Source organism: Lagopus leucura, unplaced genomic scaffold (assembly GCF_019238085.1).
Source record: "Lagopus leucura isolate 7727_CA_CO unplaced genomic scaffold, USGS_WTPT01 Super-Scaffold_100024, whole genome shotgun sequence".
Lineage (NCBI taxonomy): Eukaryota > Metazoa > Chordata > Aves > Galliformes > Phasianidae > Lagopus > Lagopus leucura.
Window position 1 is genome coordinate 5,806,181 of NW_024962276.1, and position 26,520 is coordinate 5,832,700.

The following is a 26,520-nucleotide window of genomic DNA, read 5'->3' on the forward strand; positions in this document are numbered from 1 at the left end:
TCACCAGCCAGAAATGACGTTTCTTTATTTTCGGATGGAAAGGAAATGGGGTAGGAAGGGCTGCACAGCTGTAGTGCAAAACAACCGGTGGGGTTGGGGGGCAATAGGGGAGGCGACAGCCCATGGGGGACCCCGTCCCCACGTCCCCTTTGCGGCTGTGGGGCGGCTGGCCCCGAGGCCCGGCCAGAGACGTCTTTGGCTCAACTAAATGGGGATGAAGAACATGGAGGGGGGTGTCCGGGGGGGTATTTTAACTTATAAAATAAGGAGACAGCAGGCACTGAGGAGGAACCGATGGAGCCGCCGAGGACAGATGGGGTGGGAGGGGTGGGCTGCCCCCCCTGCACGAGGGATGGGGACGGCAGTGTGTTCCTCCCCTTTTCTTCACCGTGCAAAAAAGAAACCAGTGGCTGCCCGGGGGGGTGGGGGTCCCGAGGAGCCCAGCATGTTGGGGCCATGGGAAGGGTGGCGGGGGCTACGCGGGGGTCTCGGCAGTGCGGCTCTCCGTCTCGCCATCGCTGGTGGGGCTGTGGGATGAGCGCTCCGTGCTTTCTGTGGCATCCAGCTCCTCGTCCCATCGGTCATAGGAGAAGGGTTTCCGGCAGCTCGGGGGGCTGTGGGGAGAAAAAGGGGTTAGGTGCTGAACTGCTGTCCTGACGCATCGAGGCTGCGTTGTCTCCTTGGGTTGTTTGTGAGAAATGGGGCCGCGGCCCTCCTGCTGGGTACAGAGCAGCACTGAGTGGTGGCAGTGCCAAAAAACATTGGGTCTGGGCTCAAATGGGTGACTGGCCATGGCTGCAAGTCCTGGATGGAGATGCGTCCCAGACCTGAGCCAGTGACCCGCAATGTGACAGCCCGGCCAAGGGCTGCGATGGTGATCCAACAGCATTCCCAAGGGATTTTTCCTCCTCCTCCAGCCCTTCTCCTACAGAAGCCATAGGAAGCAACCGAACCCACTCACCACTTACTGCCAGGATGCCAGAGAGCTGACTGCAGCCCCGTTCCCATACAGATGGGGTGCAGGACTGGAGTAACCACTCCAATAACCATCTGACCCCATCTACTCACCCATGTCATCCCACATCTGCACCCCACACTGGGTGCTGTTAGTACCACTGCTCCTCCCGGAGCCGCAGCCCCATCTGCCCACCCCAAACTTCTATCAGAGATCCATGCAGCCACTCCAGGATGGGATTAGCACTTCTCGGAGTCCAACCCCACGGCACAAGGACGGAGCAGCATTCCCACCACCGTGTGGCCTCAGCAGGGATGCTCGGAACGGTGCCTGGGCACGGTTAGGGGTTAGTGGCACACTCGGGTCATGCTGCAGGCACACACCGCTCCCACCTCCTGCCTCAGTCGCTCTCAGGCCGGTACAGGTACTTCATCATCAGGCTGTCCACCTGCTTCTTGCGCCTCTTCTCCTCCTTCCTGGCCCGGTCGGGGCGCACTGGCTCCTCTCCCCCGGCCGCCCGCGGGCCCTTCTTCACACTGGAGGTGCTCCGGTAGGAGACGGTGGAACCGGAGGAGGAATCGGAGGAGGAATCTGAGCCCGACTCGGAGGATGACTTTTTCTTCTTCTTTTTGGATTTCTTTTTGGATTTCTTGGATTTCTTCTTGGCGCTCTTCTTCTTGCGCTCCTCCTCTTCCTCCGAGGAGGAGGACGATTCCGAGGAAGAGCTGCTGCGGCGGCGGCCGGAGCGCCGGGATGGACGCGACACCTCGAGGGCGGACGCGGAGCGGCGGAGGCTGCCGGGGCGGTCGGCGGCACCCAGCGGCGCCGCGCTGCGCACACTGCGCACACTGCGAACGCTGCGCCCGTCGTCCCCGGAGTCGGGGCTGGAGAGACCCCCGGCCCGCGGAGAGCGGTAGCTCAGCACCTCCTGGATGGCAGCCTCCAGATCGGGGTCGAGGTAGGAGCGGTGCCCCACCGGGCGGGCGTCCCCGGGGGGACCGTCCTCGGAGGCGGCGCTGCGGGGTCGCGGGGGCACGGAGAAGCTGCGGCCCAGCGGGGGCTGCCCGCGGGATGCTTCATCCGCCTCATCCAGGAGGCTGCGGGCGAGCGAAAGCCGCGAATCGGGGCGACCGTCGGCACCGCTGCGCCGGCTCCGCAGGCTGCCGGGGCTGGAGAGGGCGAAGCTCAGCACCGAGCACGCCTCGTCCCCTTCGTCTCCATCCTCCGGCGCGCGCCACGAGGCCGACGAGGCTCTGCTCACCGGCGCGGAGGCGACGGAACCCTTCTCCCCATCGCCAGCCGACAGCGACCAGCGCTTGCCCAGCCCCTGCCGAGCGCGGCCGCTGGCGTCGGCGAAGGCGCGGGCGATGACGGCCGCCCGGTCCTCGTGCTCTGCGCCCCGCGCCCGGCGGGCAGCGCGCTCCGGGGAGGCCGCCCGTTCGCTCAGAGCGCTGAACAGCGTCTGCTCGTCCCCGCGGCCGCCTATGGAGTCCTTCAGGCTCGGCCGCTTCCTATAGCTCAGGCTGCTCAACACCGACACCGGGCGCTCTTCGCCCTCGGGGACATCCGTGGGAGCCGACCTGGGTGCGGGCACGGCGCGCACCGGGAGGGGGGGGGGAGAGAAAGGAGTGAGTGCGGGGAACGCGCCGGCACACGGCGGAATTATCGGCGTCAGCGAAAAGCTGCTCCATGCAAATGAGGGCATTGTTCCACCCCGTCACTTTGATTCGCCTTTAAAGTGCTCCGTTCAATTTATCTCACTGTCAGCTACCTGCAGCCGCCGCCTTTGATTCCCGACTTCAGAAAACTGGAATTATCTCCAATAACAAAATGTTTTACATCTGCGCCGCTGAATAAATTAAACCAATTAAGAGAAAACAGCTCAGATCTTTCCCCCTGCTCGGTAGAAGGCGGGAGAGCCCCCCGGGATGCCTGAATCCCTGCCAGAAAATCGGGTTTGGATGAAAGCAATCTGTGCTCATCAGGAGAGAGCTCTCCCTGATGGCTGTGGGACATGAGTGGGGCCGTGTGGTCCTCAGGAGGGCTACAGCACTGGGATGGTGAAGTGGGGATGGAGGTGTGATGGAGGGATGTGGGATGATGGAGGGATGTGGGATGATGGAGGGATGCGGGATGATGGAGGGATGCGGGATGATGGAGGGATGTGGTAGAGCTGCCAGAGAGAAAGGATGGAGTCCATCACTGCTACCCATTTGAGGAGGCTGCACACAGAGCTGGGATGCCGGGGGCTCAGGGATATCCCTAAGTGTGTGTGGAGCAGTGGACGTGCCAGCACTCGGGCACGTGTCCCCAGTGGAGACTGAGCTGCTCCCCAGATTCACCCTTTCCTGACACCATGCGCAGTGCCCAGCCGCAGCCACGCCGCCAGCACCCAGCCCTGCACCCACCTGCTGCTGCCCTTCAGGCTGCCATCATCTGAGAGCGCTTTGGAGGAGCCTTTGTTCTTAGACAGCCACGACTTCACTCCATCCACGCGGTCCTCCAGCTCTGAGTCCACGTCCGAGTCACCGTCGCTGGTGGGAGAAAGGCAGCAATGAGTACCTGGGATGTGGTGAAGGGACGTGTGACATCGTGCCACCCATCCCCGTCCCTCTGCCCCACTCCATCTCAGAACACCGCATGCTCTGCGACCTCACAGCCCCAAAACCACCCCCAGAAGGATGCGGGGCCACCGGGCTCAGCACAGCCCTGGCTGTGCACGGCCCTATAGCCAGGAAATCAACCACGAGGTGGAGAACCACGCGGGGCACGGCTCCAGAAACACGGGGGATGCCGAGCTCACAGAGAGGAAATAAGTGGGTTCGTTTTATAGGCTGCCACCGAGTGCAGAATTACCGCGAGGCAGAGCTACGTGGATGTCCCTGGGTAAACAGGAGTTTAGCAGGCAGAACAGAAACGACTCCGGCACAGCGGGCGCACGGACAAATTTACGGCCCCACCGTGACAGAGAGCCCCTGATTTATGGGCGGACATAAAAAAAGCCCTATCTGCCTTAAAACATCTAATTTATAACGGCCGCTGGTAACCGTATTGATCGCCTTTAGCGCGAAGGTGCCGTCTGCATTGCAAAATCCATTCCTGCACGTTGAGAGCATCCCGGTGTAAATCTCTGCTCACGCCGGCCGCGCGCTGCTCTCATTAGCGAGATCGCGGCGCCTATCAGAAATCGAAGCACCGCGTCCCCCCCTGACCCCGCCGGGCTCCCACATCCTAAACGGCGGCTGGGGATGGGCTGGGCAGTGCCATCCTAAAGGGCCGCTCCATCTGCACGGCCACAGGCTCAGCCCGAGCGGGACGGGCTGTTACGGCTCCTATATAGGAATCCTCCTTGTTGCATTCAAAGCAACGAGCTGCGCTCCATCACGCACGTCTCCCTCCCCTGCAATATATCCGGGCTTTAAAAATAAATGCAATAAAATACCTTCCCCTCCTCTCCCCCCCCCCCCCCCCCAAAAATAAAGCCCCATAAAACAAACTCTGGGGTGCTGTTAGCTCATGCGAAACTGGGCCAGCAGCATGCAGGGGCCCCGGCCCCAGGGGGGTGAGCAGGGTTAGGGGATGGGGGAGAAGGAAAGAGGAGGTCCTCACAGTTTACTCTTTCTTTTCTGATACTTTGCCACCATGTCCTGCAAACTGGGAGGGGGTGGGTGGGGGAGAAACATAACAGAATGAAATCAAATGAAATTAAAATTGAAAAAAAGAAGGAAACCAAGTCGGGCAGGGCGATGAATGGAGAACAAATCAAAAGGGATGAGATCTGATGAGATGGGGAGGGGAAAGGTTTGGCTGCTCTGAGCCCATCTGCAGGGCTGGGCTGGTTTCCAGCGCCCCGAGACCCCACACTGCCCCTGATCCTGGGGTCCCTCAGATGTCCTCAGGATTTGTGGCTGGGGATGTGGCAGCAGGTGAAGCTGCACCAGGCTGCAGGTGAAGGGAGGGGTGGGCAGGTGGGTGGGTGCACAATGCACAGATGGGTGGATGCATGGGTGCAAGGATTGATGGATGGGTGGGAGGGTGAAAGGATGGATGGATGCATGAATGGATGGATGGGTGCAAGGATGGATGGATGGGTGCAAGGATGGATGGATGGGTGCAAGGATGGATGGATTGGTGCAAGGATGGATGCATGAATGGATGGATGGATGGATGGATGGATGGATGGATGGATGGATGGATGGATGGATGGATGGATCAATGGGTGCATGAATGGATGGATGCATGCATGGATGGGTGGAAGGATGGGCAGGTGAAAGGATGGATGGATGCATGGGTGCAATGATGAATACATGGATGGATGGATGGATGGATGGATGGATGGATGGATGGATGCAATGGGTGCACGGGTGGATGGACAGATGGATGGACAGCATCCTGCCAGGACTGGGCAGAACCAAGGCCCCCCTTGGTGTTTCAGAAGTGGCGAGGAGAAGCAGTGAGCCCAGGTGACGTGCCCCATGCAGGAGCCAGCTCCGGGCACACTCACCTGTTGATGAGGTCCTCATTGCTGTCGCTCTCCATCTCATCCTCGATGGCAGCCTGCAGGTCCCCGATGCGCTTGAAGGCCAGCTTCAGGTCTGACTGCAGGCTCTGGTTGGCAGCTTCCAGGCTCTCCAGGTCCATCTCCTGCGGGGAGAGTGGGGTGAGCCTGGGCTGTGGAGAAGGGGAATCCCAATTCGTGGGGGCTCAGCAGTGATGCCCTCACCAGCTCGTGCTTCTTGCGGCTGGCCTCTGCCTCCTTCTTGGCCAGCTCTCCCATCTCCTCCTTGACATCACGGAGCTGCCGCTGCAGCCTCTTGTTCTGCTCCTTCTCCCTGTTCTCAGCAGCTGCTCGCTGGTCCCGCTCCTCCGTCAGCTTCTCCATGTTCTCCTTCAGCCGCGTGGCCAGGCTCTGCGGAGCAGCGAGCGTTCTCCCTGTGCTCCATCCACCCATACACACATGCATCCATTCACACGTGCATCCATGCATTCACCCCCCACCTGGCAGTAACAGCCACCCCCTGTGGTCCTCACACCAGGAAAGATCCCAGCCCCATGAATTTACATGAGGGGATAGGAAAGAGGTGGGGGGGGGTGATGAGAAACCACCCCCCTGGGGCCAGGGAAGGGGTAGAACAATTGCAGGAGCTTTGGCGAATTGGAAAAATAGATTTAACTTTGTGTGAAGTAATTACAGCATGTAATGTAGGGAAAAAATAGCTTCCATTCTCTGCCAGCCGCCGAGCCAGCCGCTGCATATTTATGGCCCCGGCAGAGAGAGCGGGGAGGGAAATAACAGCTAGGAAAATATTAAGAGGAGAGCTAAGCTGCTCAGTTCCCCCGGCAGAGAGCTGCAAAGGCAGAATATAAAGCAGGCTGCGTTTAGTGGGGTTGGGAGAGTCTATAATTTCACTAAGTCGATGCGGGGAAATAGCAGCACTTTGCCAGGCTGGGTGGTGGATTACGGTTATCAGCGCCCGCGGGAGCAGTGCTGTGCAGCACGGGGGGCCCAGGATGGTGGTGGTCACAGCACTGTGACACTGCCGTGGGGACTGAGCATGGCTCTGTAAGGGAGATGACAGTGCCCACCTCCAGGCGCTTGACTTGTGTCCGCTCAAACTCCAGCCTGGTCTCCAGCTCACGGATCTTGGCCTCCTGCCTGCTCACCAGTGACTTGTCCACCATGGACTGCTCCAGGAACTCCAGCTGGCTCTGCAGCCCTTGCAGCTGTGGGGAGGCAGCCTCAGCACCAGCATCCTGCCCTCCCCACTCTGCCCCGCTCTGGGGACGGCCCCCATGATGCTGGGGGACCCATAAGGTTTTTAGGTGCTCCCACCCCAGCTCGGCTCCTCACCTTCTCCTGCAGCTCCTGCTTCTCCTTGCTGACCTCCTCCAGCTGTGCCTGGAGGTCGTTCATCTGTGCCAGGTCACGGGATGCCTGCGAGACAAGTGGGGCTGTTAGCGAGGCGGGCAGGAGAGTGGTGTTAAGGGCTGTGGATGTCCATCCTCACCTGGGCCACTGCTGCTTTGTGCTTCTTCATCAACTCATTCATGTCCTCCTGGTCTTCCTCCAGGCGGTTCTGCACCTCATTCTTCTCCCGCTGCAGCCGGCTCAGCTGCTCTTCCAGCTGGGGGGAAAGAACATCACCACTGCACCATGCACCTCACCCTGCCCAGCTGAGCCCCCAGGGAAAGGAGCACAGCATGGGCAGGGTTCTCCCCATGGGCATGTCCCCCTCTGAGTGGGAGAACCCCCGAAATGCCCTACCGCTGCCTTGGCTTTGGAGAGGTCATCAATCTGCAGGTGAAGGTCTTCAATCTCCACCTCCATGGACTTGCGGGCTTTGACAGCAGCTGCGCAGGTGAACTCGGACTCCTCGAGCTGCAGGAGCACAGCTCAGCACCCAGCCAGGGGGCAATGGGACACCCCCAGCCTCTCGGGGCCACGCACCTGGTTCTTGAGCTGGGCGATCTCCCTCTTGCTGGGCGCGTTGTTCTTCAGGTGGTCCAGCATGATCTGTGCATCGGCCAGCAGTGCTTTCGTCCTCTTCAGGTCGCGGCGTAGGCGCTTCTCTGTCTCGAAGTCCCTCTGGTTGGCCTGCAGCAGAGGGTCCGTGCCATGCTCTGTGCCATGGCAACCCCCCCACAGGGTGCCCCGTGCCCTACCTGATCACTGACTGCAGACAGTTTGCTCTCCAGCTCCCGCTTTTCTCTCAACACCTTCTGCTTGTCCTCATACTCCTCCTCCAGCTGCATCTCCATCTGCTTCAGCTGTGGCAAGAACCATCACGTCATAGAATCACAGAATTGTAGAACCATAGAACCATCAAATCATAGAATCTAGAACCATAAAATCACAGAGCAGCTGGACTGCAAGTGATTACAGAGCCCACCCAGCCCCAACCCTCTGCTGTGGGCAGATTGCTACTCATGGGGTTGGCCAGTGCCCCATCGTGGCCTCGGGCACCTCCAGGAATGGGGCACCCACAGCTCTGGGCAGTGCCAGTGCCTCAGCCTCACAAACATCTGAGTACAGAAGTTTCTCCCAGCATCCAATCTAAATCTTCCCTCTTTTACAGAAATCGTAGAATCACGATGGTTTGAAAAGAGCACAAAGATCATCAAGTCCAACCGCTGATCCATCATCACCACGCCCACTACAGCAGGTCACAGCTCACGTCCAGCTTAATGTGACCCTGGGTGAGCCCGGCTGGGGCCATGGCGCCAGCACCCTGTGTGTGCCACCACGTGCCCTGGGGACGCTGATGACCTGCCGGGCCAGACGCGGTGACTCCCTTTTGTGCAATGTGTGCACGATGCCCAGGACCGGTCGGACCTGCCGGGCTGCTGGAGCTGGGCAGCGGGCGTGTGGGATCCGAGCACTGCGTGACCACGGCCCAGCATCTCCCGGGATGTATCCTGGCCCCCACAGTGCAGCAGGGCCACGGGTAAGGCCTACCTTCTTCTGGCACGACTGCCGGATCTCCTCTACCTCCTCGTCGCGGCTCTCCACCTCCTTGGCGTGGGTCTGCCGCAGCCGCTCCATCTCCATCTCAAGGCGCAGCTTGGCCTGAAAAAGGGGGGTCCATCAGAGCCCAGGGGATGTGGGGGCACGGGGACACCGCAGCCTGCTGCCCCGCTCACCCTGAGAACCCCCTGCTCCGGGTCTGCCCGTGCCACCCGCCCCGCCACAACGTGCCGTGCCATGGCACCAGGGGTTCTGGAAACCAGGCCTGACGGCGCGGTGAGGGCGGCCGCCTCCGCGGGCCCATCCCCAGTAATGAGAGCCCTGCGAAACCACCCCGCCCAGAAACCCTCCCCGCCCACCCTACCTGCTCCAGCATCTGGATGGTGCCGGCCTGCTCATCCAGCTCCTCCTCCTGGTCCTTCGCCTTGGCCTCCAGGTCGCGCAGCTGCTTCTTCACCTTGGCAAGAGACGCCTCGTCCTTGGATTCCTGGCAGGAGATGTCCTGCAGCTCTGCCTCCAGCGCCTCCGCCCGCTGCGTCAGCCCGGCGATGTCTGCATCTTTGTCCTGGATTGGGATGTTGGGATGGGGACGTGGCGGTGAGACAGCGCTGTGCGCCACGCTGAGCGGAGCGCTGCTGGGTGGGGAACCGCTCACCTCCAGCAGCTGCTTGAGGCCGAACACCTCAGCCACCAGCACGTCCTTCTCACGGCTCAGCTTCTCCCGCTGCAGCCTCTCCCTCTGCGCCTCCTCGTGCGCCTGCGACAGCTCTCCATCAAACCTACACGCGACAGCACGGCACGCTCAGGGACCCCCATCTCCAGCATTTCCCTCCGGTGTCAGCTCCCCGTCCCATCCCTGCAGGGTGTGTGCCTGCAGTTCAGCCTCTGCCAGGATGGGATCAGAGGGGTTTGCTGGGAAATCGCTGCCTCCAGGGCTTGGAAAATTGCCCCGGCTCGGTGACCTGCCTTACGCATCCCGGCGGCTAATCCCCATCTTTCTTTGCGCCGGGTAATAAACAGCTGCATTAGCACAGACTCCAATCCACGGAAATTGAAATTAATTAGATTGGATTCTCTCGCTGTATTTGTGTGCGTGATCATTACCATAATGAGATGAAAGCATCCCCGCTGCTTAATAACGTTAGCAAACTTTGGGGCTGGGAGAGGGGATGGGAAGAGAGCGGAGCTGCGCGGCGTGGCACGAGTGTCCCCCGGCACGGGAAAAGAGTGCTCCCACCCTGAGCATCCCTCACACCCAACGCAGAGCGAAGGCAGCACTCCCTGCGTGAAGCACCTCAGCCAAGTGGGAGCTGGTGGGGTGCCCAAACCCCAGCTAAAATGGTAAAAGCACTCTGCGAGAGGCTCCGAGGGCAATGTCACCACACCGCTGCCGTGCCGCACAACCCCACCTGCGCTGCTTCTTCTCCAGGTCGTGGTTGCGGCCCTGCTGCCCCTCCAGGTGCAGCTTGGTGTCCTGCAACTCGGCCGCCAGCCGCTGGCACTTCTTCTTCAGCTGCTGCAGCGCCCGCTGGCTCTCCTCACCGTCCGCCTGCAGGTCTGCCAGCTGTGGGCAGGGCGGGCAGGGGGTCAGTGCTGCAGGGTGGGCATGGGGGCACGGTGGGGACGGCGGCGTGGAGTGGCACTCACCCTGCGCTCCAGCTGCCTCTTGCCCTGCTGCTCCACCTCCAGCTTGTCCTCCAGCTCCTGCTGTAGCCGCTTCTTGGTGAAGTCGATCTCCCGCACCGCCCGCTCGTATTTCAGCCTCCACTCGCCGCCTGCACGGGGAAACGGGGGCTGAGTGGGGCGATGCTGCACGGGGCACCCCACGTCGTGCCCCACGCTGAGCCCATGGTGGGACGCTACCTGAGTCATCGTCGTCCAGCTCCCCGTTGAGCTCGGCCGCACGGATGAGCCGAGCCTCCATCACCTCCATCTCCATGGATTCCATCTGCTTCTTCAGAGCATCGTACTTGGCCTGGGGAGGGGACAGGGTGAGCCTCACAGGGACGTGGGGTGGCAGCGGGGGTGGGTGGGGGCACGGTTGGATACCTGCAGGTCCTTCATCTCCTTCTCGGCACGCAGCCTCTCGGCCGTCTCGGCGTCCAGCAGCTGCGAGGCTGACTCGCCCGTGTTGCGTTCGTCTGTCAGCTCCGATGTCAGCTCCGTGATCTGGGGACAGCAGGGATGTGGCAGTGGCAGGGGGGGGCACGGCAGCACGCTGCGCCCATCGCAGGGCTGGGACCTACCCTGCTCTCCAGGCGGTCGCTGTTGAGCCGCAACTCGTTGCGCTCCTTCTCTACTTTCTCAAGTTTGCTCTTCAGCTGTTGGATCTCTTCCTGCAACAGAGTGGTGAGGGAGGGGATGGGGCTGGCAGCACCCCCAGCTCTCCCCGCATGGGGCGGGCAGCATGGGGGCTCCCCCTGCCGAGGGCTGGGCAGGGACTTTCCCAGCACGACTCCAACCCCATAAATGGTACCGAAACGCCTGGCAGCCTCCAGAGGAGAGGGGTCTGTGAGCCTCCAGAGAGGGGATGGGAGCAGGAGGGGACCCTGCAGCCCTCAGCTCAGACACCATCTCACTGGGTCAGGGTGAAAGCTGAGCCAGGCAGTGGCTCTGTGCCAGGTGGGGGCACAGTGTCTGGTTCCCCCCTGTGCACGCCTCTTGGCACGCGGTTTCATTTCCATTCTCCACGCCTGTAATTGGGCTCTTGCAACAGCCGGCTCTTGGGATACTAATGACATGCTGATTCACAAATTAGGGAGCAATTTGAGCCTGGTGCTGGGGGGCACGGGGTGTCCTGCATCTCACCCAGCATGGGGTCCATTCACCATAGTGTCCTTCATTCACCATGGGGTCCTGTATCCACCACGGGGTCCTGCATTTACCACAGGATTTTGCACCCCACCCACTCCAGGTTCCTACATCCACCACGAGATGGTCATACATCCACCACGGGGTCCCACATCTACCACAGGGTCATGCACCTCACCTACAGTAGGGTCCTGCATCCAACACAGGGTCCCACATCCCACCTCACTGCTCTGCCCATCACCAACCCTCCCCCATCCCCGCGGCACGGTGATACCCACGTCCTTGCCACGGATCTGCTCCTCAGTGAGCTGCACCTCGATGAGGGGCCTCACGGTGGTGAAGAGCTTCCACCAGGGCCAATCCTTCACCCCTTTGTTCTTCTTGATGTTCTTCTGCACGCAGCGGATGGCCAAATCCTGGATCTGCACCGGGGCACGGCGTCAGGTCTGGGATACCACCGGCCCACTGGGATGCGTGGGTGCTCAGCACCCCGGCACACTCCCCTTCATTATCAAGCAGGCTAATTGCCCCTGGCTTATCTATCCAATTGCCTCCAGCACCGAGGTGCTGCAGCGATGCCTATTTTACGCAGCCTTTAATTATAAAGTGGGAGCCGGCACCGCTGCTCCATCCCGGCACCGTGGGGCAGCACCAAGCCCACAGCCCCACAGCCGGCCCCACAGTCGGCCCCACAACTCCCCACAGCTCAGTGGAGGCGGGAGGGGGAGGTGCTGGGCCAGGCGGCAGCAGAAAGGCTGCGCTGCCCATTTTAGGCGAAATTGTGCGCAGAGGAGCGGGGAGGGGAGAAGCACTACGAACCTTCCTCTTCTTGAAGTGCTGCCGTGCCAGGAAGCCCCTGCACGCCGCCTGGAACAGGGTGATGTTCCTGCTGGTCTGCGCGTCCCGCTGCTCCTCCAACCTGGCCAGTGAGCCAGCACGGAAAAACACCTGAAGGGGGGAGCGCGGTGAGACGCCAGCATCCCTCCAGTGTCACACCAACGGGAATGGGGTGCTCTCCCTCGTCCCCAGCTCCGTGGCCCTCATCCCAGCGTGGGTGGCCCTGTGTGGGGCTTTTGTTCCCTGAGGAATGGCGTAGGGGGAGCGCACAGCGCTGCCCTTGTGCCAGGCGCCTGCCCTGCCCTGTCCACAGAGAGCAGGGATGTCCCTGCAGGGCTCCTACCCGGCTCAGACCCATGTGATAGCTGCTCTTCTCCAGGTCCAGCGACTCCAGGAGCTCCTCGACTGCCTGCAGGGAAGGAGGAGCATCAGAGTGTGGGGCACAGGGTGTGGGATGCGAGATGTGGGGGCGCAAGGCTGTGTACCCGCTTCTCATCCATCACGATGTAGTTGCGGCCGTGCTTCTTGGTGAGGTGTGGGGCCAGCACGTCAAAGCGCCGCCGGAACTCAGCAAACACCATATGGTCAGGGTAGCCTGGAGTGGGGAGAGCAGGGCCATGGGGCAGCTATGGGGCAGCCAGAACACCTGGGGGGCGGCTAGGCACACCCCCGTGCCTTTTCCTTTGTTTGTTCCTTGCACGGAACGAGGCTTTCCTTGGCCGCATTGAACAATTTTGGCCAAGATCTGGGGAGAAAGCAGCCTCGGGGGAGAGCAGAGACACGTGTGTCACCCGCAGCCTGGGAGAGCTGCCAGCAGCCGGGCAGCACCGGCGCAGACACCCAAGTAAGGCCATGTGTGTCCCCAGTGTGACAACAGCTGGGGGGAGGACACTGGCAGCAGCACTGCTCCAAGCGAAGCCTGTGCCAAAGGGGATCCCCAGGGGGACCCGAGGAGAACGCACGGGGATGTGAGCCGCAGGGGGGGCGCTCACCTTGTCGGTACATGCGGAGGGCATCGAGCAGGCGGGAGCCGCGGAGCTGAGCGCGCAGCAGGGGCACATCCAGCTGCATCAGCCCCGCGGGCTCGCAGTGCTCGGCCGGCAGCTCCAGCTCACTGCCGCTCACCCGGCGGCACGGCAGCCCTCGGGGGTCCCCACCGCTCCCCGCCGCTTTGGGTAGGAAGCAGTGCACAAAGTGCAGCTTGGATTTCTTGATGCTGTCGATGAGGGCATCCTATGGGGACAGGAAAGCATGACAAGGGAGGTGCTGTTGGGGTCTCACACCCGTGCCATGGAGCACCCAAAGCAGGGTGACAGGATGCACAAAGCATGGTGGTGGGATCCCCCAGCCCGGCGTCCCCTGCTCACCACTTGCAGCTTGACCTGGATGCACAGTGATTTCTTCTTGACTGCAGCCACCCCAGTGGTGAAGGTTTTTCGCATGCTGGTGGCCCGGCGCAGGGCCAGCTGTGAGCCCCCCTCCAGCCCTGCCACCGAGCCCGACAGCACCAGCGCCGAGCTGCCGCGCCCTGCAAACAGGCTGCTGATGATCTTCCTGGGGGGTACAAAGGCATCGTCACCCCCAAAACCACCTCCTCCAAACCGTCCCCTGCTCCATAACCCCAAACTGGGGACCCCGCTCACTTCTGCGACTCCTGAAGAAGCACGGAGGCGTTCTGGGTGGCTGGGTTGTGCTTGACGTGGTTGAGCCAGCCTGTGGCATCGTAGTGCACCCAGTTGGTGCCCGAGCTGTGGCCCAAGAAGAAGTGCCGGGGTTTGTCGCTGGGCAGCAGCGGGTCATGTCCTGTAGGGACACAAGGCACTGCTGGGCACAGGGACCACAGGTGGCTTGGTCAACACATCCAGGCAGTGTCGGTCCCCATCCTAACCTTTCTTGCTCCCCTCCTGGGGGCCATAGTAGGCCAAGAGCCGCTCCAGCAAGGTGTCCTCGCTGCCACCTGGCTGCAGGGCCTCCTCCTCCAGCAGCCACAGCAGCCCCCGTGCCTCATCAGTGCGCGCCAGTGAGCGGACCTGTGGGTGACACTGCACTTACACCAGAACCTGGATGCCAGAGGGGATGGGGGAGAGTGAGGGGAATCCTGGGCTGCATGCAACACAAGCAGCAAAGCAACTCTGCACCACGTGAGGCAACCCCTGCTCAGTGTGCACCCAGTGAAGAAAGGCAATAGGCAATGCAACAACCTTGCGGGGGAGCAAAACAATGCACTCAGGTAAGTGAAAAGCCAGTGTGGCGTCAGCACCATCAGCCCCACTTGATTTCTGCAGCCCCATCCAGTACCGGAGCGCCCTTGGGACTGGTGCACCCCAGGGAGCAAAGCAGCCCAGGGATCAAAGCACCTTGGGGATGGGGCACCCCAGGGAGCAGAGCACCCCAAGGACCTGTGCACCTTGGGAACTGGAGCACTCCAGGGATTAAAGAACTCTGGGGACAGGAGCCCTGGTGTGCCCCACAGACCGGAGCATCCCAGCGATTAAAGCACCCTGGCGACCAGACTACCCAAAGGATGGATGCACTCTGGGGACCGGAGCACCCTGAGGACCACCAGAGACCCCACCATCCTCCCTGCAGCCTGCTGCACACATGCAGCCTAACTCTCCCAAGCCTTCAGGAAAGCATCTTATATCACCTTTTCTTCCCTTCATTAGCACTAATGCCTCCAGCTCCTCATCCACGCTACGGGAGCAGGTCTGGGGGATGGAGATGGCCACAGCAAAGCTGGGACCCAGCTGGGATGGTGACCATGAGGAATGTGGGCTTACCAGTGCCTGGTGGGAGGGCTGGTCTACAGCAGCTACAGAGCCCCAGGAAGTGGGCTCTGTGTCAGCCAGAGCGAGCTCTATGTTTTCCTGGAGAGAACGGACAGAGAAATGGTTAAAGCCTGTGTGACTGCAGACCAGCATTAGGGATGCTCAGGTCTCAGTTCAGTTGGATCAGGGCTGAGGGGGTTCCCACTGCCCTGCTGCCCTGCACTTTGGGAGACGTTATGGAAACCCCCATGGTGCAAAGAGACAGTGTCAGAGCTGATGGGTTTGACTCGGTCTGGAGTGATCTCTGGTTAGTCAGTTTGGGAAGTAAGGGGGATCACAGGGACTTGACAGTGGTGGAGCAGAAAGAAAAGGAGAGGAGGGGGTCCTGGTGGCCAGGGGGTCCCTGCTACCTCCTTGTAGCGCTCCAGCTCCTGGGCGAAGGTGCGCTGGTGGAAGAGGAGCTGCAGGCGCTCCTGGGCGTAGTTGTGGCACAGCTCCTCAAAGGTGGCCCCTCGGCTCTGCCCCACCACCTCGGGGTTCTGTGCCCCAGGGGTGTCCACCACCGTCACTGAGCACACCGAGTGCTGGCTTGACTTGAGTGCCCTGCAGGGAACAGCAGGGTGGATGTGTGGATGGATGAATGCTGCCAGACTCCCAGATCCCTCAAAACCCCACTCTATACCTATTAAGCAGGGAGATAAGCAGGGTGAAGAGCTCCGAGTACAAGCCTGCAGCCATGCCCTCCAGGCACTCCAGCGCCGTCAGCTTGGGACCTGCAGGAGGGGACCGCTGTGCTCTGAGCATCCCTGGCCATATGCCCCCCAGGGCCGCCTGCACCCTACCTGTGCCATCACCCATGCCCGGCTCCTCGGGGCCCTGTCTGAAAGAGGTGGAACGCTGCAGGCTGCCCTTGGGCTGGTGCTTGAAGATGGAGGAGGAGAGCTCCTCCAGGCTGCAGCCCAGCAGGTAGGCGGCTTTCTGAGCCCACTCGTGTCGTGCAAACTGCTTCCTGCCAGCTAAAGAGGAGAAAGAGAAGCTCAGCACTGGTTGTCACACGTGTGGTGCTCTGCTGCTATACCCAGTGGTCACAGGGTTCCCCATGGTGGGTTAGGGTCAGGGGTGACATGTGAAAGCCATTCCCGAGGTGGCATTTTGGGGCTCAATTAGAGAAGATGAGGATAAGGAGCTTTTTTCCTCTGCAAGGCAGAGCCACGCTGGGGACACGGGGACAGCCCTCTCCATTGCTGCCACCCACAGAGCCCTGAGGTGGTGCAGGGCTCTGAGCTGCCTTGGTCTGGGGACATGGCCCTGCTCGGCCACCACGATGTGACAGGACAGATGGATGGGCACACAGACGCAGGGAGGTGGGAGCAGGTTAATGGTGACACGACAGAGGGAAGGCGGTGGCACAGGGGATGGGGAAGGCAGAGGCACGCGGAGAACAGGACATTACCTTCGTCGGCGTCTGCATTGCAAAAGGGCAGCATGCACCATGCAAACAGAGACAGGGGTTAGAAACAACAGCACGGCACAGCGCGGGCACGCAGCATAGGGATGCCCAAACCTGTGCCAAACTCCAAACCAAGATGTGGGGATGCCCCTCCTGACCAGGTTTTGGAGCACTCCCCACAAGCAGAACGTAGTGATGCTGCCCATAACTGGGATCAGGGGATGCCCCCAGCCCCACGCGGGAGCTTCCACACCACCCTTGCATCCTCGCAGCAGCGCTGCAGTGGGGTCCTGCTGCCCTCTAGTGCCTCAAAACACCCTGAGGACAGTGCAGTGTCCTTCAAACCCCTCCAAAACACAGGGCAAATGGGACTCTCCTCAAATTCCTTTCTCATCTTTCTCCCCCCCGGGTGCAAAATCCCTTGGTCCAAACTCTCCTGTGAGCCTGAAAGCAGCAAGAGAGGCTTTCAGCACCTGGAAGGTGGCACAAGATGGGGAGAAGAGCAGCCACAGAGGCTGAACCTGCACAGAACCTGCAACCTGCCCACCCAAGGCAAATTTCCTGCTCTCAGTGAAGGAGAGGAGAGCTGTCAGGGCAAGCCCAGGTGCCAACAGAACTGCACTGGAACACCCAGCACACCTGAGCTCAGCCATTTAACACATCCCGGCCCCAAGCATTTTGTTACCTTTGGTGGCTCCAGCAGCCCCCAGGTGGTAGATGGCCCCCAGGACCAGCCAGAAGGCTTTCTGCTCATCGCTGGAGATGCCCATCACCTTCATGGCAGCCTGCAGCTTGTTGAACTGCTGGGTAGCCTTCTGTTTCTCCTCTGGCTGCAAGGAGAAAAGAGCCATTGGCACACAGTGCAATCCCTCTGCCCATCTCTCCCCTTGTCCCCCACCCTTCTGCAGCCCCCACCCAGACCAACAGCACACAGGACCTTGGCGAGGGGCACAATGCCAAAGACGTTGTTCTCCGCCAGGTGGTTGAAGTGCAGCTCTGTCCTGTCGGAAGAAAACCCCCAGGTTGGTCCCCGTGGAGGTAGGAGCCTCTTGAGCCCCCACCAGGGCCGCACTCACCGCAGGGTGCTGTCGGAGCAGGCCAGCAGGTAGTAGAAAACATTGAATGTGGCCTCATTGGCTGGGCGCCGGGCAACACGCAGCTTCTCCAGCAGCAATGTCTGGGAGACAGGGGGAGGATTGGGAAGCATCCCTGGGGGACACACTCCCACCGAGACCCCCAGCCCCAGCCTGGGCCTTGCTGTCAGCCCTGGGTCCCCATGGTGGCACAGAAGTCTTCGTGCCCTGTCAGTAGACACTGCTTAATACAAAGATCTGAGTGAGCCATGAGCATCTCTCCTGGTGCTGCCGAGCGTGCTTGGCATGTACCTGTTACCACTGGAGCTGCCGTTTTAAGGGCTGCTGCTATCACACGAGAGACAGACCCCCTGGTATCAGCGCAATCCAGCCAGCAAAGGGAGCCAAACTAATCTGTGCTCTGCCCTCCAACTGCCCATGCGCATCAGGACGCAAAGATGTGAGCACAGTGTGGCTGCAACCACAGCGAGGCTGTGGGTCTGCACAGATCAGGGAGAAAACCCCCATGGCATGGAGCCGCTCTGGCACCCAGGGGGCTGAGCAGCCCTCACCTGTATGGAGGCGGATGCCACCTGCCCAGCCTGGTCGAAATCCAGGGAGATGATCTGGGAGAAGCGCGTAGCATTGCCGTTCATGCTGGTGCTGCTATTGCCAAAAGCCTCCAGGACGGTGTAGAGCGCCTGCCACTTCTCCGCTGCGGGAAGACAAGCGGGGCGGTGCGGTGTGCGGGGCCGGCGGCGTGAGAAAGCGAGAGAGCGGCGCGCCGTGAGCGCAAAGCATGCGAGGGGACTCACCGGAGAAGACCTTGCCGGTGCTGCCGGCGATGGTGGCGAGGTACTGGACGAGGTGCTGGCAGTTGGTGGTCTTGCCGCTGCCGCTGGCGCCCAGCAGCACCACCGCCTGGTCCTGGCGGCCCATCAGCATGCTGCGGTAGGCGGCCTGCGCCACGGCGTAGATGTGCGGGGACGCGTCCTCCCGGCGGCACCCCTTGAACATGTGCATCACCTGCGGGGATGGCGCTCAGCACCCCGGCCCCAAACAGCGGCGGCTCTGCAAGGTGACGTGTCCCCGTCTCCCCCCAACCCAGCGTCACCTTCTCAGAATACATGGAGGGGGAGCTCAGCGGGTTGATGACCACCATGGCCGGGCCGGCGTAGGTGTGGATGAGGTTGCTGCCATAGCGCTGCCGCAGCGTGTGCAGGACGCTGGACTCGTTGAGGTAGAGGAGGCTGGCGAGGTCCTCCGCGCGCTCACAGGACGGAGGGTTCGCCTGGCAGCGAGGAGGGGGTCAGATGGAGAACTGGAGTCCCCTCTGCCCCACAGCCCCCACCATCCCACAGCCCTACCTTCTCCACGTCGTCCTCCTCTACCTCCAAGACAGCTCCGTCGTGGTCCAGCTTCACCTTCACCTTGCCCTCGGGCAGGGCACTGGGCTCCTCCGGCCGCAGCTGGCTGCCTGCAAGGGCATGGGGTTCAGCGGGGTCCCGAAAGCCTCCCATGCCCCAGCCAGCCCCTGACTCACCCAAGGAGAAGCCATCCTTGTGCACCAGCCACACCTTGTCAGTCTCATACCAAGCCTCCTCAGCAGCGATTTGCTCCTCTGTCTTGGCCTGAGGGACAGAGGGACAAAGGGGCTGGAGGGAGCCCAAACCCGCGTGACACCCCGCCTCCCCAGGAATCCACTGGGTGGGATTGGAGCCCCAGGTCCCTGCCATGGATGGGACAGACTTGAAGTCACAGTGAGTTCAGGGTGCATTCATCACGATTACCCCCATTCCCAAACTGCAGCCCCATGCTGGGATGCAGGGACACATGGTGTGCCGTAGGACACGGCGTGCTGCAGGGACACGGCATGCTGCAGGGACACAGGATACAGCACACTGGTGGCCATCCCATAGGTGTGGGAAAGGCCAGGCTGGCACTTTGGGGACATCGCTGCTATCTGCTAGCAGGACGAGCCCCAAAGACAAACCTGAGCCGCAGCAGGGCTGGGGCCGACGGGGGCCGAGAGAGCATCGTCTGCTTGTCCCTATTAGGGCCAACAGATGGGGAGCGAGGGTAAGAAGGGGCACGCTGCCCTGCTGCGAGCATGGGGGAAGCAAACAGAGCCTGATGGCACAGCACAGCCATCCCAAAGCCCCCAGGCATGGGGCCAGCGCTTGGCCACAACGGTGCTGAGGACACACGGAGCTGGGGGGGGCACAGTGACCACGAGGCTGCCGAGCAGGAAGGTGCACTACTGGGGATGGTGCCACATGCTGGGACATGCAGGAAAGCAGGGTGCCTTCCTGGCCCCTCTGTGGTGGGGGAAGCCTTACGCTCCAGCACGAGGCGCGGGCGCAGATGCCGGCCCAGTGGCACACAGAAGACAGCGGGAGGGCGGCGGGGGCAGAGAGCTGCTGAGGACAGGGGTACGGTACCTGGCTCGGGGCCGGGGTGACGGGGTCCAGCTGGCAGCAGCGAGAGAGAAGGAGGGAAAGAAGAGAGGGGTGAGAGGCAGAGAGCAGAGCCGGCACAGCCGCGTTGTGCACGCAGGGATGGTGACACGGCACGGTGGCTCCAAGGCCATGTGCACCGCTCAGGGCGGCGATTGCCAAACCTGCTGCCTGCAGCCAGCAGCACCCAGTGTGGCACCATGGGGCCAGTGGCCAAATGTGGGGGTGCTAAAGCCCCATGCGAGCGCACGCTGAGGACGGGATAACATCCCCATCCCTACCCCTAACCCTAAGCCCATCCTGCACAGCACAGGGCCGTGCTTGAGCATCAAACCCCTCCACCCGAATTACAGAAGCAGTGAAGATCCTCTCCAGCCGGCGCTGGGCCTCCTCCGATGGGCTCAGCCGGGGCGTGGGGCCGGGCGCAGCCTGGAGGCAGAGCACCATTAGCAGCAGGCAGCCACCCTGCAGCCCTTGCTGGTGGCACAGAGGACATCACCAGCACGTGCTCAGCCCTACAGCCCACCGGGACCAACACCGTCCCGACAGTGGGACACCCACAGCACCCAGCACCGCCCCGGGCAGCCCTGCAGGGCACATGGCACTGCAAACCCCACTCCCACACACCTGCTGGGGGGGTCCCGGGGCGGTTTTTGCTGGGGTCGCTCGCTTCTCACCAGGCTGCTGCTTCTTCTCGGCATGAGCAAGACGGGGAGATAAGGGCAGTGTGACGGGGTGCACCCCAAATAACGTCCCCACGTGTCACCGCACACCCCACATAACCCAAAACCACTGCACGCCATGCAGGTGAGCTCACACCATGCTCTGCCACACAGGTTAGGGCACCCATGCTGTATGCACACGCGCTACCTTGTGCCTCTCCAGGGCGGTGGGTTTCGGGGCGGACGCCTTTGCCGGCTCCGCTTTCCCTCCCGAAGGCCGTGCTGGAGGCTCTGGTGTGGCTTTGGCACCCGGGGACACAGCCGGCTTTGCATCGCCTGCCGCCGGCTCAGGGGACTTCTCCTGCCTGTCCCCCGGCCGGACCCGTGCCCGGTGCTCTTTGGTTTTCCCCTTGGCCATAAGAGTTGTGAGCCCTGCTGAGATCTCATCTCTGGGCTCCGGCTTGGCGGGAGTGGATGGTTTGGCCGGGGGTGGTGGAGGGGGTGGCGCGGGGGGGACCATCTCCTCCTTTCTGGGGGGCGGCACGGGCTCGGGGGGCTTCACCTCACCAGCATCATCGCCAGGCAGGACTTTGCGCACCACCTTCCGCACCACCCGCACCACTCTGCGGCGGGACAGCCCCTGCCCGTCATCCCCCTGCCCATCACCGCCCGCCCCGGGGCCCTCAGGCCCATTGGTGGCCCCGTTCAGCACCGGCTCCGGGCTCTTTGCGCTCCCTGCTGGTGGGTCGGGGCTCTTCGGGGGATCGGGCTTTGGGCTTGCGGGTGCCGCATCCTTCCCAGCGTTTGGGCTTGGGCTCTCTGGCTGCAGCCATGAAGACAGCAGGGGGTTAGTGGGGGTCGGACAGAGCACTGCCCACCAGGACAAGGGGTCAGCCCCCTCCCTGCCCACCCTATGGCTCCAAGGGGAGGGCACGATGCCGACCTCCCTGTCCCCACACCCAGGACCCCGTCAACCCCTGAGCTGCAGGTATGGGGCAAAAACTCATTGTGCTCAGCTATTTTTACTGCAGTGCATGGGACAACCTGCAAGACATCCCCTTCTGACAGTTACGGCAGCTGCTGTGTTAACAAGCAAGCAAGCACTGAACCTCTGTCCTGCCAGACTCTGTGGGGCAGGGACCACAGTCCACCATCAAAAGCACCCATAGCCCACATACTGCCCTGGAGCAGCTGCAGGAGGGGGATTTGCTCAGAGGTGTGCCCCAGCCAAGGGTGAGCCCTAAGCCAGCCCTGTGCGCCCTGCCCCATGCCCTGCAGCACTTACAGCCCCGTCCTCCTTCCCGGGTCTTTTCACAGCTAAAGCTTTGTCCTCGTCCTTTACCTGAGGGTCACAAAGGAGAGGAGAGTGTTTCAGCCCCCAAAGGTGCTGTGGGGACAGCACATGGCCTTTTGTTGTGGCACTTTGGTGGGAGGGGGGGTGCAAAGCCTCAGCACAGAAATCTGCAGGATGGAGAGGGAGGAGGCTGAAAGGCACAGCCTGGTTGGTTACAGCGAGCCCAAAGCAGGAGGGCTGCGCTGCAGCTGGAGTGGGGCAACTGATAGAGCCACTTCACATCCCTGGTTGTGTTAGAGAGTGAGTTAGTGCTGGCGACGTGTTAGGGGTCGTGTTAGGGGGTGCCTCAGCGCTGGGGGAGTTCCGGCCCCAGGAGCACTGCCATGGGTGTGATGGGTGCTGGGGAGCAGTGCAGGGTGCGAGCAACCACGAGCAACACTTCCCTTCTGCTCCCAGAACGCAAAGCGGGACGAGAAGGCCATGGCGATGTCTCATGGAGCCGCGGCCCTGGCTGGGGGAAAGAGGCAGAAGTGAGCAGGACGGGGCTGGGGACCCAGGGACCCTGAGCTGAGCCGGCCCTGTCCATAGGGAGTGCCTGGGGATGGGAACTCATTCTGCAAAAAAAGCTGCTTCGCTCACCCCCCAGCGCTGCACACAGCACTGCAGCCCACGGCTGTAAGCAGATGCCGGGGTGAGCGCAGGGATATTTCTGCCCCGCGCACGCGCTCCGCACACCGGGGGTTATTCTGAGCCCGACCCCATGCCAGCAGCCGGGCAGCCCCCAAAGGGTCCCAGCGCCCCCACACAGCACCGCACCCCAATACCCAGCGGGGCCGACGCGGCTCTGCCCACTGGGGCGCCGCAAAGAACCGCCCCAAAGCACGGAGGAGCGCCCTGACCCATGTGGGATCGCAGCACCCTCCCCTCAGCACCTGGGCCCACTCCCACCCTCCTGAGCGCAGCGCTCCGGGCACAGAGGCCCCCTAACCCCCTTTTCCCCCCACGCCCCCTTTCCAAGTGAACCCGACAACGGGGTCCCGTCCCAGAAGCGGCCCCCGTTGCTGCCTCCACCTCATTAAGGGAGGGCCCCCCCCACCGCCCCGAGCTCCCCACCTTACCGCGGGGATACAGGGGGCGAGCGCGGCGCGAGGCGGTGGGTGAGGCTGGCGGCGGTGCGGGGACAGCTGGGCTGATAGGGCCACCCTAAAAATAGCCAAGGAATGCGAGGGCCCCGGCGGCGCGCGCAGCAGGCGGAGGGCGCACGGAGGGGGGGGACGGGAGGGCAGCGGGGCCTCTCCCCCGCTGCTGGAGGAAGTGATGTGGGCCCTGAGGCTGCTCGGGAAGCGTCCGGCCCCCGTCCCACTGCCCGCCCCTACAGTGCTGTGTTGAGGATCCTCGTGGCACAGCACTGGAGTGGCCTCGAGGAGTAACGCTGGGGACGGAGAGCCCTGAGCCCCGCGGGGTGGCATGGAGGGTTGTCCTCGTGCCAAACCGAGCTGCTGCGGCTGATCCCAGCACCACAGCACCAGTGAAAGTTACCCAAATCATGACAGGATGCACAATGGAGACGGCAAAACCAGGCATCGGGATGCCAGGAGGTATCGTGGTAGTTCCTGTCTACCCTGGACATCAGATGTGCCCTGAGCCAAAACCACTGCTGCAGGAGACAACAGGTCGGAGCCACTTATGGGGTGAACACCCCCATCCCACAGCTGCCCCAAACCCTCTCCACACACCTCTCCTGGGTCATGCATCGGGGATGGCGATAGGGGTGGCACAGCAGAGCATGTCAGCAGTGACACTGCTGTCCTCGGCGGCCGCCACGCTGTTACCAGCCAAGAGGTCGTAGCCGTGTCCTCTGACAGTGGGGCTGGGCTCTGACATGTGCCTGGGCTCTGACATGTGCCTGGAAGCCGGTGCTGCTGCCCATGGGCTGCGTCTGCCTCCATAGGAACCCACAGCCCAGCCACAGTGCACCAACCCTACGGCCAAGGCATGGCACCAGCCCCCTCCCTGGGGTCTCCTGGGGACCCCTGCAGTGGGGACAGCACTGCCCCCGTAGCAAAGGCAGAATAAATGGTAAATGAGGAGCTTTTCAGGGAGGACACAAAGAAATAAGGAGGAAGCACTTCTGGACACGGGTGCCCAAGGCCAGTGAGGGCACGTGGGGTGCGCCGGCAGGGCCACGGATGTTTGTGGTCTGGCCAGATCGGGAGCGTTTCTGGAATATTTCTGCCCCAGCAGAGCTGGACGGCGCATGCCTGCACCCTGCCTGAGGAATTTCACTGGTAAATAAATAAATAGGAGCCTGGAGCTGAGCCAGAGTGGCTGCCCAGCACCCAGAGCATGGCTGGCACCCCTTAGCACAATGGGGTCTGCCCAGAGCCCCCCCAGGCATCACATCCAGTGCCTCCTGTTCCTGGTCCCCACCATGGGAGTGGGCAGTGGGATGAGGGTGGCTCCTGGGTCCCTCCGTGGAGGGGTTAAACCCCGCCACCTTCCCCGCTTCAGCCGGGGAGGGGCTACTGGAGCAATAGCCCAAAATATGTCTATAATTTCCTGTTTCAAAAAGGATCATTTTTATTTAAATTAGGACCAGAAACATTCCAGGGAGCTTAGCTGGGCCTGGGGGAGCACTGGGCCTCCCTGTGTGCATCAACACCTTGCACAGCCTCAGTGGGAGAGGGACACTCTGACTGCGCCCATCCCAACCCCTGGCAAGGCGGGTGGCACCTGCAAAGCCGTGGTGTGTCCCTTGGTGTCCTCACTGCAGGACGAGGGACCCCAGAGAGCTGCAGCTGCCAGGGAGGACACAGGACACACCGGTGCAGAGCAGTGTGGACAGGGGGTGCCCATGCCCTGAGCTGGAGGAAAGGGCTGAGAAACAGGGGGCACTGCTGGGAGCCCAGAGCACAGCGCTGGCTGAAGCCCAGAGCCCGCCCTGGCTGCGCGGCACATCCTGCCGATAAGCAGCCATCTGTGGTCAGCGCGCAGGACGGCTCCTTTCCAGGAACTGCTTCTGCCACGATTTATGCCTTAACCCCCTGCAGGCATCGGCCCTGCAGCACCAGGCTCAGTTTGTTGCCTGCTAAATGGGAAGAGCACTGCTGCCTGCAAGCGCTTGCCATGCCAGCACCCACCGTGAGGCCGCGTGCCACGCTTCTCCCTGCACCCCACACTCCAAGGGCACAGCGTTTCCTCCTCCCCCATCCCAGCCTGAGCACCATGCTCTCACTGCCACCGGCACACTGCCAGCCCCCACTTGCTGGCAGCAACTGTGCACCCGCACCAAGCTGGAGTGCTGCAGCATGGGGTGCCCCACAGCTCTGCATCACAGCCCACTGCGTGTGGGGTCCGGCTCCATAGGATCACAGCATCCCAGGATGCCTAATGCTCACAGCAAGGTCAACGGAACTGGCAGCACACGGGGAAGATGTGGGTCACCCAGCCATTGAGTTTCTATTTATACAGCACCGACTGCGCACGCTGGGCTGTGCAAACCCTCTGCAGCTCCCTGTCGAGCACCGTCCCCGTGAGACCTGGGGTTACAGCACAGAGAGGTTCCTAGCACTGCCATCCTCAGACCCAGTGGGAAACAAAAGGATTTTCCCCGTACTCCTCCATGGGAAGGGAGGTGAGCACTGCAGAGGGAGGCAGAGGGAAGATCCGCAGCACCCACTGCTTCCCACGCCCTGTGCCAACCCAGACACCTGCAGTGGGGACACCAGTACTCACATCCCACGCGGCACGGCGCGTCCCCTCGGCGCCCCGCAGCCAGCAGCGGCTCAGCTCGCTCAGCTCCAGGATGGGCTGCACCTTCAGCTGCACCGTCTCACCGGATTGCCGGATCATCTCCACGATCTCATCCCGTGTTTTATTCTCCACGTTTTTCCCGTTGATCTCCACCAAGCGATCGCCTGGCACCAATCCCAGTGCCAAATCCTTGGTGCCGGCGCCGGGTTCAGCAAAATGCACGACGCGGCGATACACCTGGCCATCGGGGGCACAGTCCAGCATGGTGGTGCGGCGCAGCGAAAAGCCAAAATCACCGGTGTTGCGTCTCTGCAGCTCCAGCTGCCGAGGTGCCGGAGGCTGCGGGGGCACCAGGGCGGGCAGGCGCAGCTCTGCAGTAAACCTCTTGCTCACCAGCTCTGGGGGTCTGGAGATCGAGGAGGGCACAGGAGGGGTGCGGGGATGCCCTTGGGGTGCGCCTTGCTTGGAGAGCTGAGCCTCCAGTGCGCGTACCTCCACCTGAGGGGAGGGGGCTGCTGAGTGCTCCGAGGGGGTGGAGGTCTCCGACGCGCTCTCATCGCGGCTCTTCTGTGAGAAGGAGAAGCGCTTAACGATCATCTGTGAGTTCTGCTTGGCCAAGGAGCCAAACTTGGCCGCCCGCTGCAGCACCGAGCCCTTGAAGTTGGCGTCGTCCACCTTGAGGTCGTCGCTGGAGCTGGCCGTGCTCAGGTGGCCCGAGTCCAGGATGACGCTGCCCCGGTTGCTGTCAGAGTCGATGTCGGTGAGGTGCAGATCAGAGCCACTGGCCACCTTGATGGGGATGGGGTTGGAGATCTCCAGGCGCGCCTTGGAGTCCCGCTTGGACGCACGGTTGAGGTTGAAGAAGCCCCTCCGCATGCTCATCTCCTCCAGGCTCTTGAGCTCGGCCGCCGACATCCGCTCCTTCTTCTCCTTCTTTTCTTTCTTCTCCTTCCTGGCCCCATCCTTCTCTTTGTCTTTCTTCATCAGGTTGAACAT

The 26,520-nt window shown here is 62.0% G+C and overlaps 1 protein-coding gene across 3 annotated transcripts; it reads right to left on the reverse strand.

The window, feature by feature from the left end:
• MYO18A (myosin XVIIIA) lies at positions 1–26,520 on the reverse strand. Of its 3 annotated transcripts, none has more exons than XM_042880013.1 (41): positions 25,507–26,520; positions 18,903–18,990; positions 18,727–18,836; positions 18,474–18,650; positions 18,175–18,385; positions 17,932–18,074; positions 17,363–17,463; positions 17,224–17,287; positions 16,972–17,116; positions 16,290–16,301; positions 15,679–15,852; positions 15,519–15,609; positions 15,247–15,439; positions 14,849–14,935; positions 13,957–14,098; positions 13,712–13,871; positions 13,436–13,622; positions 13,061–13,301; positions 12,554–12,663; positions 12,412–12,477; positions 12,051–12,179; positions 11,510–11,653; positions 10,667–10,756; positions 10,470–10,589; positions 10,284–10,395; positions 10,068–10,195; positions 9,830–9,984; positions 9,076–9,199; positions 8,785–8,985; positions 8,412–8,522; positions 7,619–7,723; positions 7,404–7,550; positions 7,221–7,334; positions 6,964–7,080; positions 6,807–6,890; positions 6,542–6,679; positions 5,679–5,864; positions 5,460–5,599; positions 4,565–4,609; positions 3,364–3,489; positions 1–614 (listed from the first exon to the last, which is right to left on the reverse strand). In XM_042880013.1, exons 1-41 carry the CDS (start codon positions 26,518–26,520, stop codon positions 476–478), a joined length of 6,171 nt encoding a protein of 2,056 aa, XP_042735947.1. In that variant the 3' UTR covers positions 1–475. The 3 variants fall into 3 exon arrangements, with proteins under 3 accessions (XP_042735947.1, XP_042735948.1, XP_042735949.1); XM_042880014.1 differs by lacking the exon at positions 1–614 and adding an exon at positions 2,542–2,804; XM_042880015.1 differs by lacking the exon at positions 1–614 and having other exon boundaries at positions 3,397–4,355.

What these genes read in the sequence shown, in the direction of transcription:
- MYO18A (XM_042880013.1), bottom strand. Translation starts at nt 26,520, where the DNA reads ATGTTCAACCTGATGAAGAAAGACAAAGAGAAGGATGGGGCCAGGAAG. An exon ending in CCTCCGCATGTACCGACAAG is followed by an intron (nt 12,664 to 13,060) that starts GTGAGCGCCCCC and finishes TCCCCACTCCAG; the next exon opens with GCTACCCTGACCATATGGTG. An exon ending in CTGGAGAAGAAGCAGCGCAG is followed by an intron (nt 9,200 to 9,829) that starts GTGGGGTTGTGC and finishes TGTCGCGTGTAG; the next exon opens with GTTTGATGGAGAGCTGTCGC.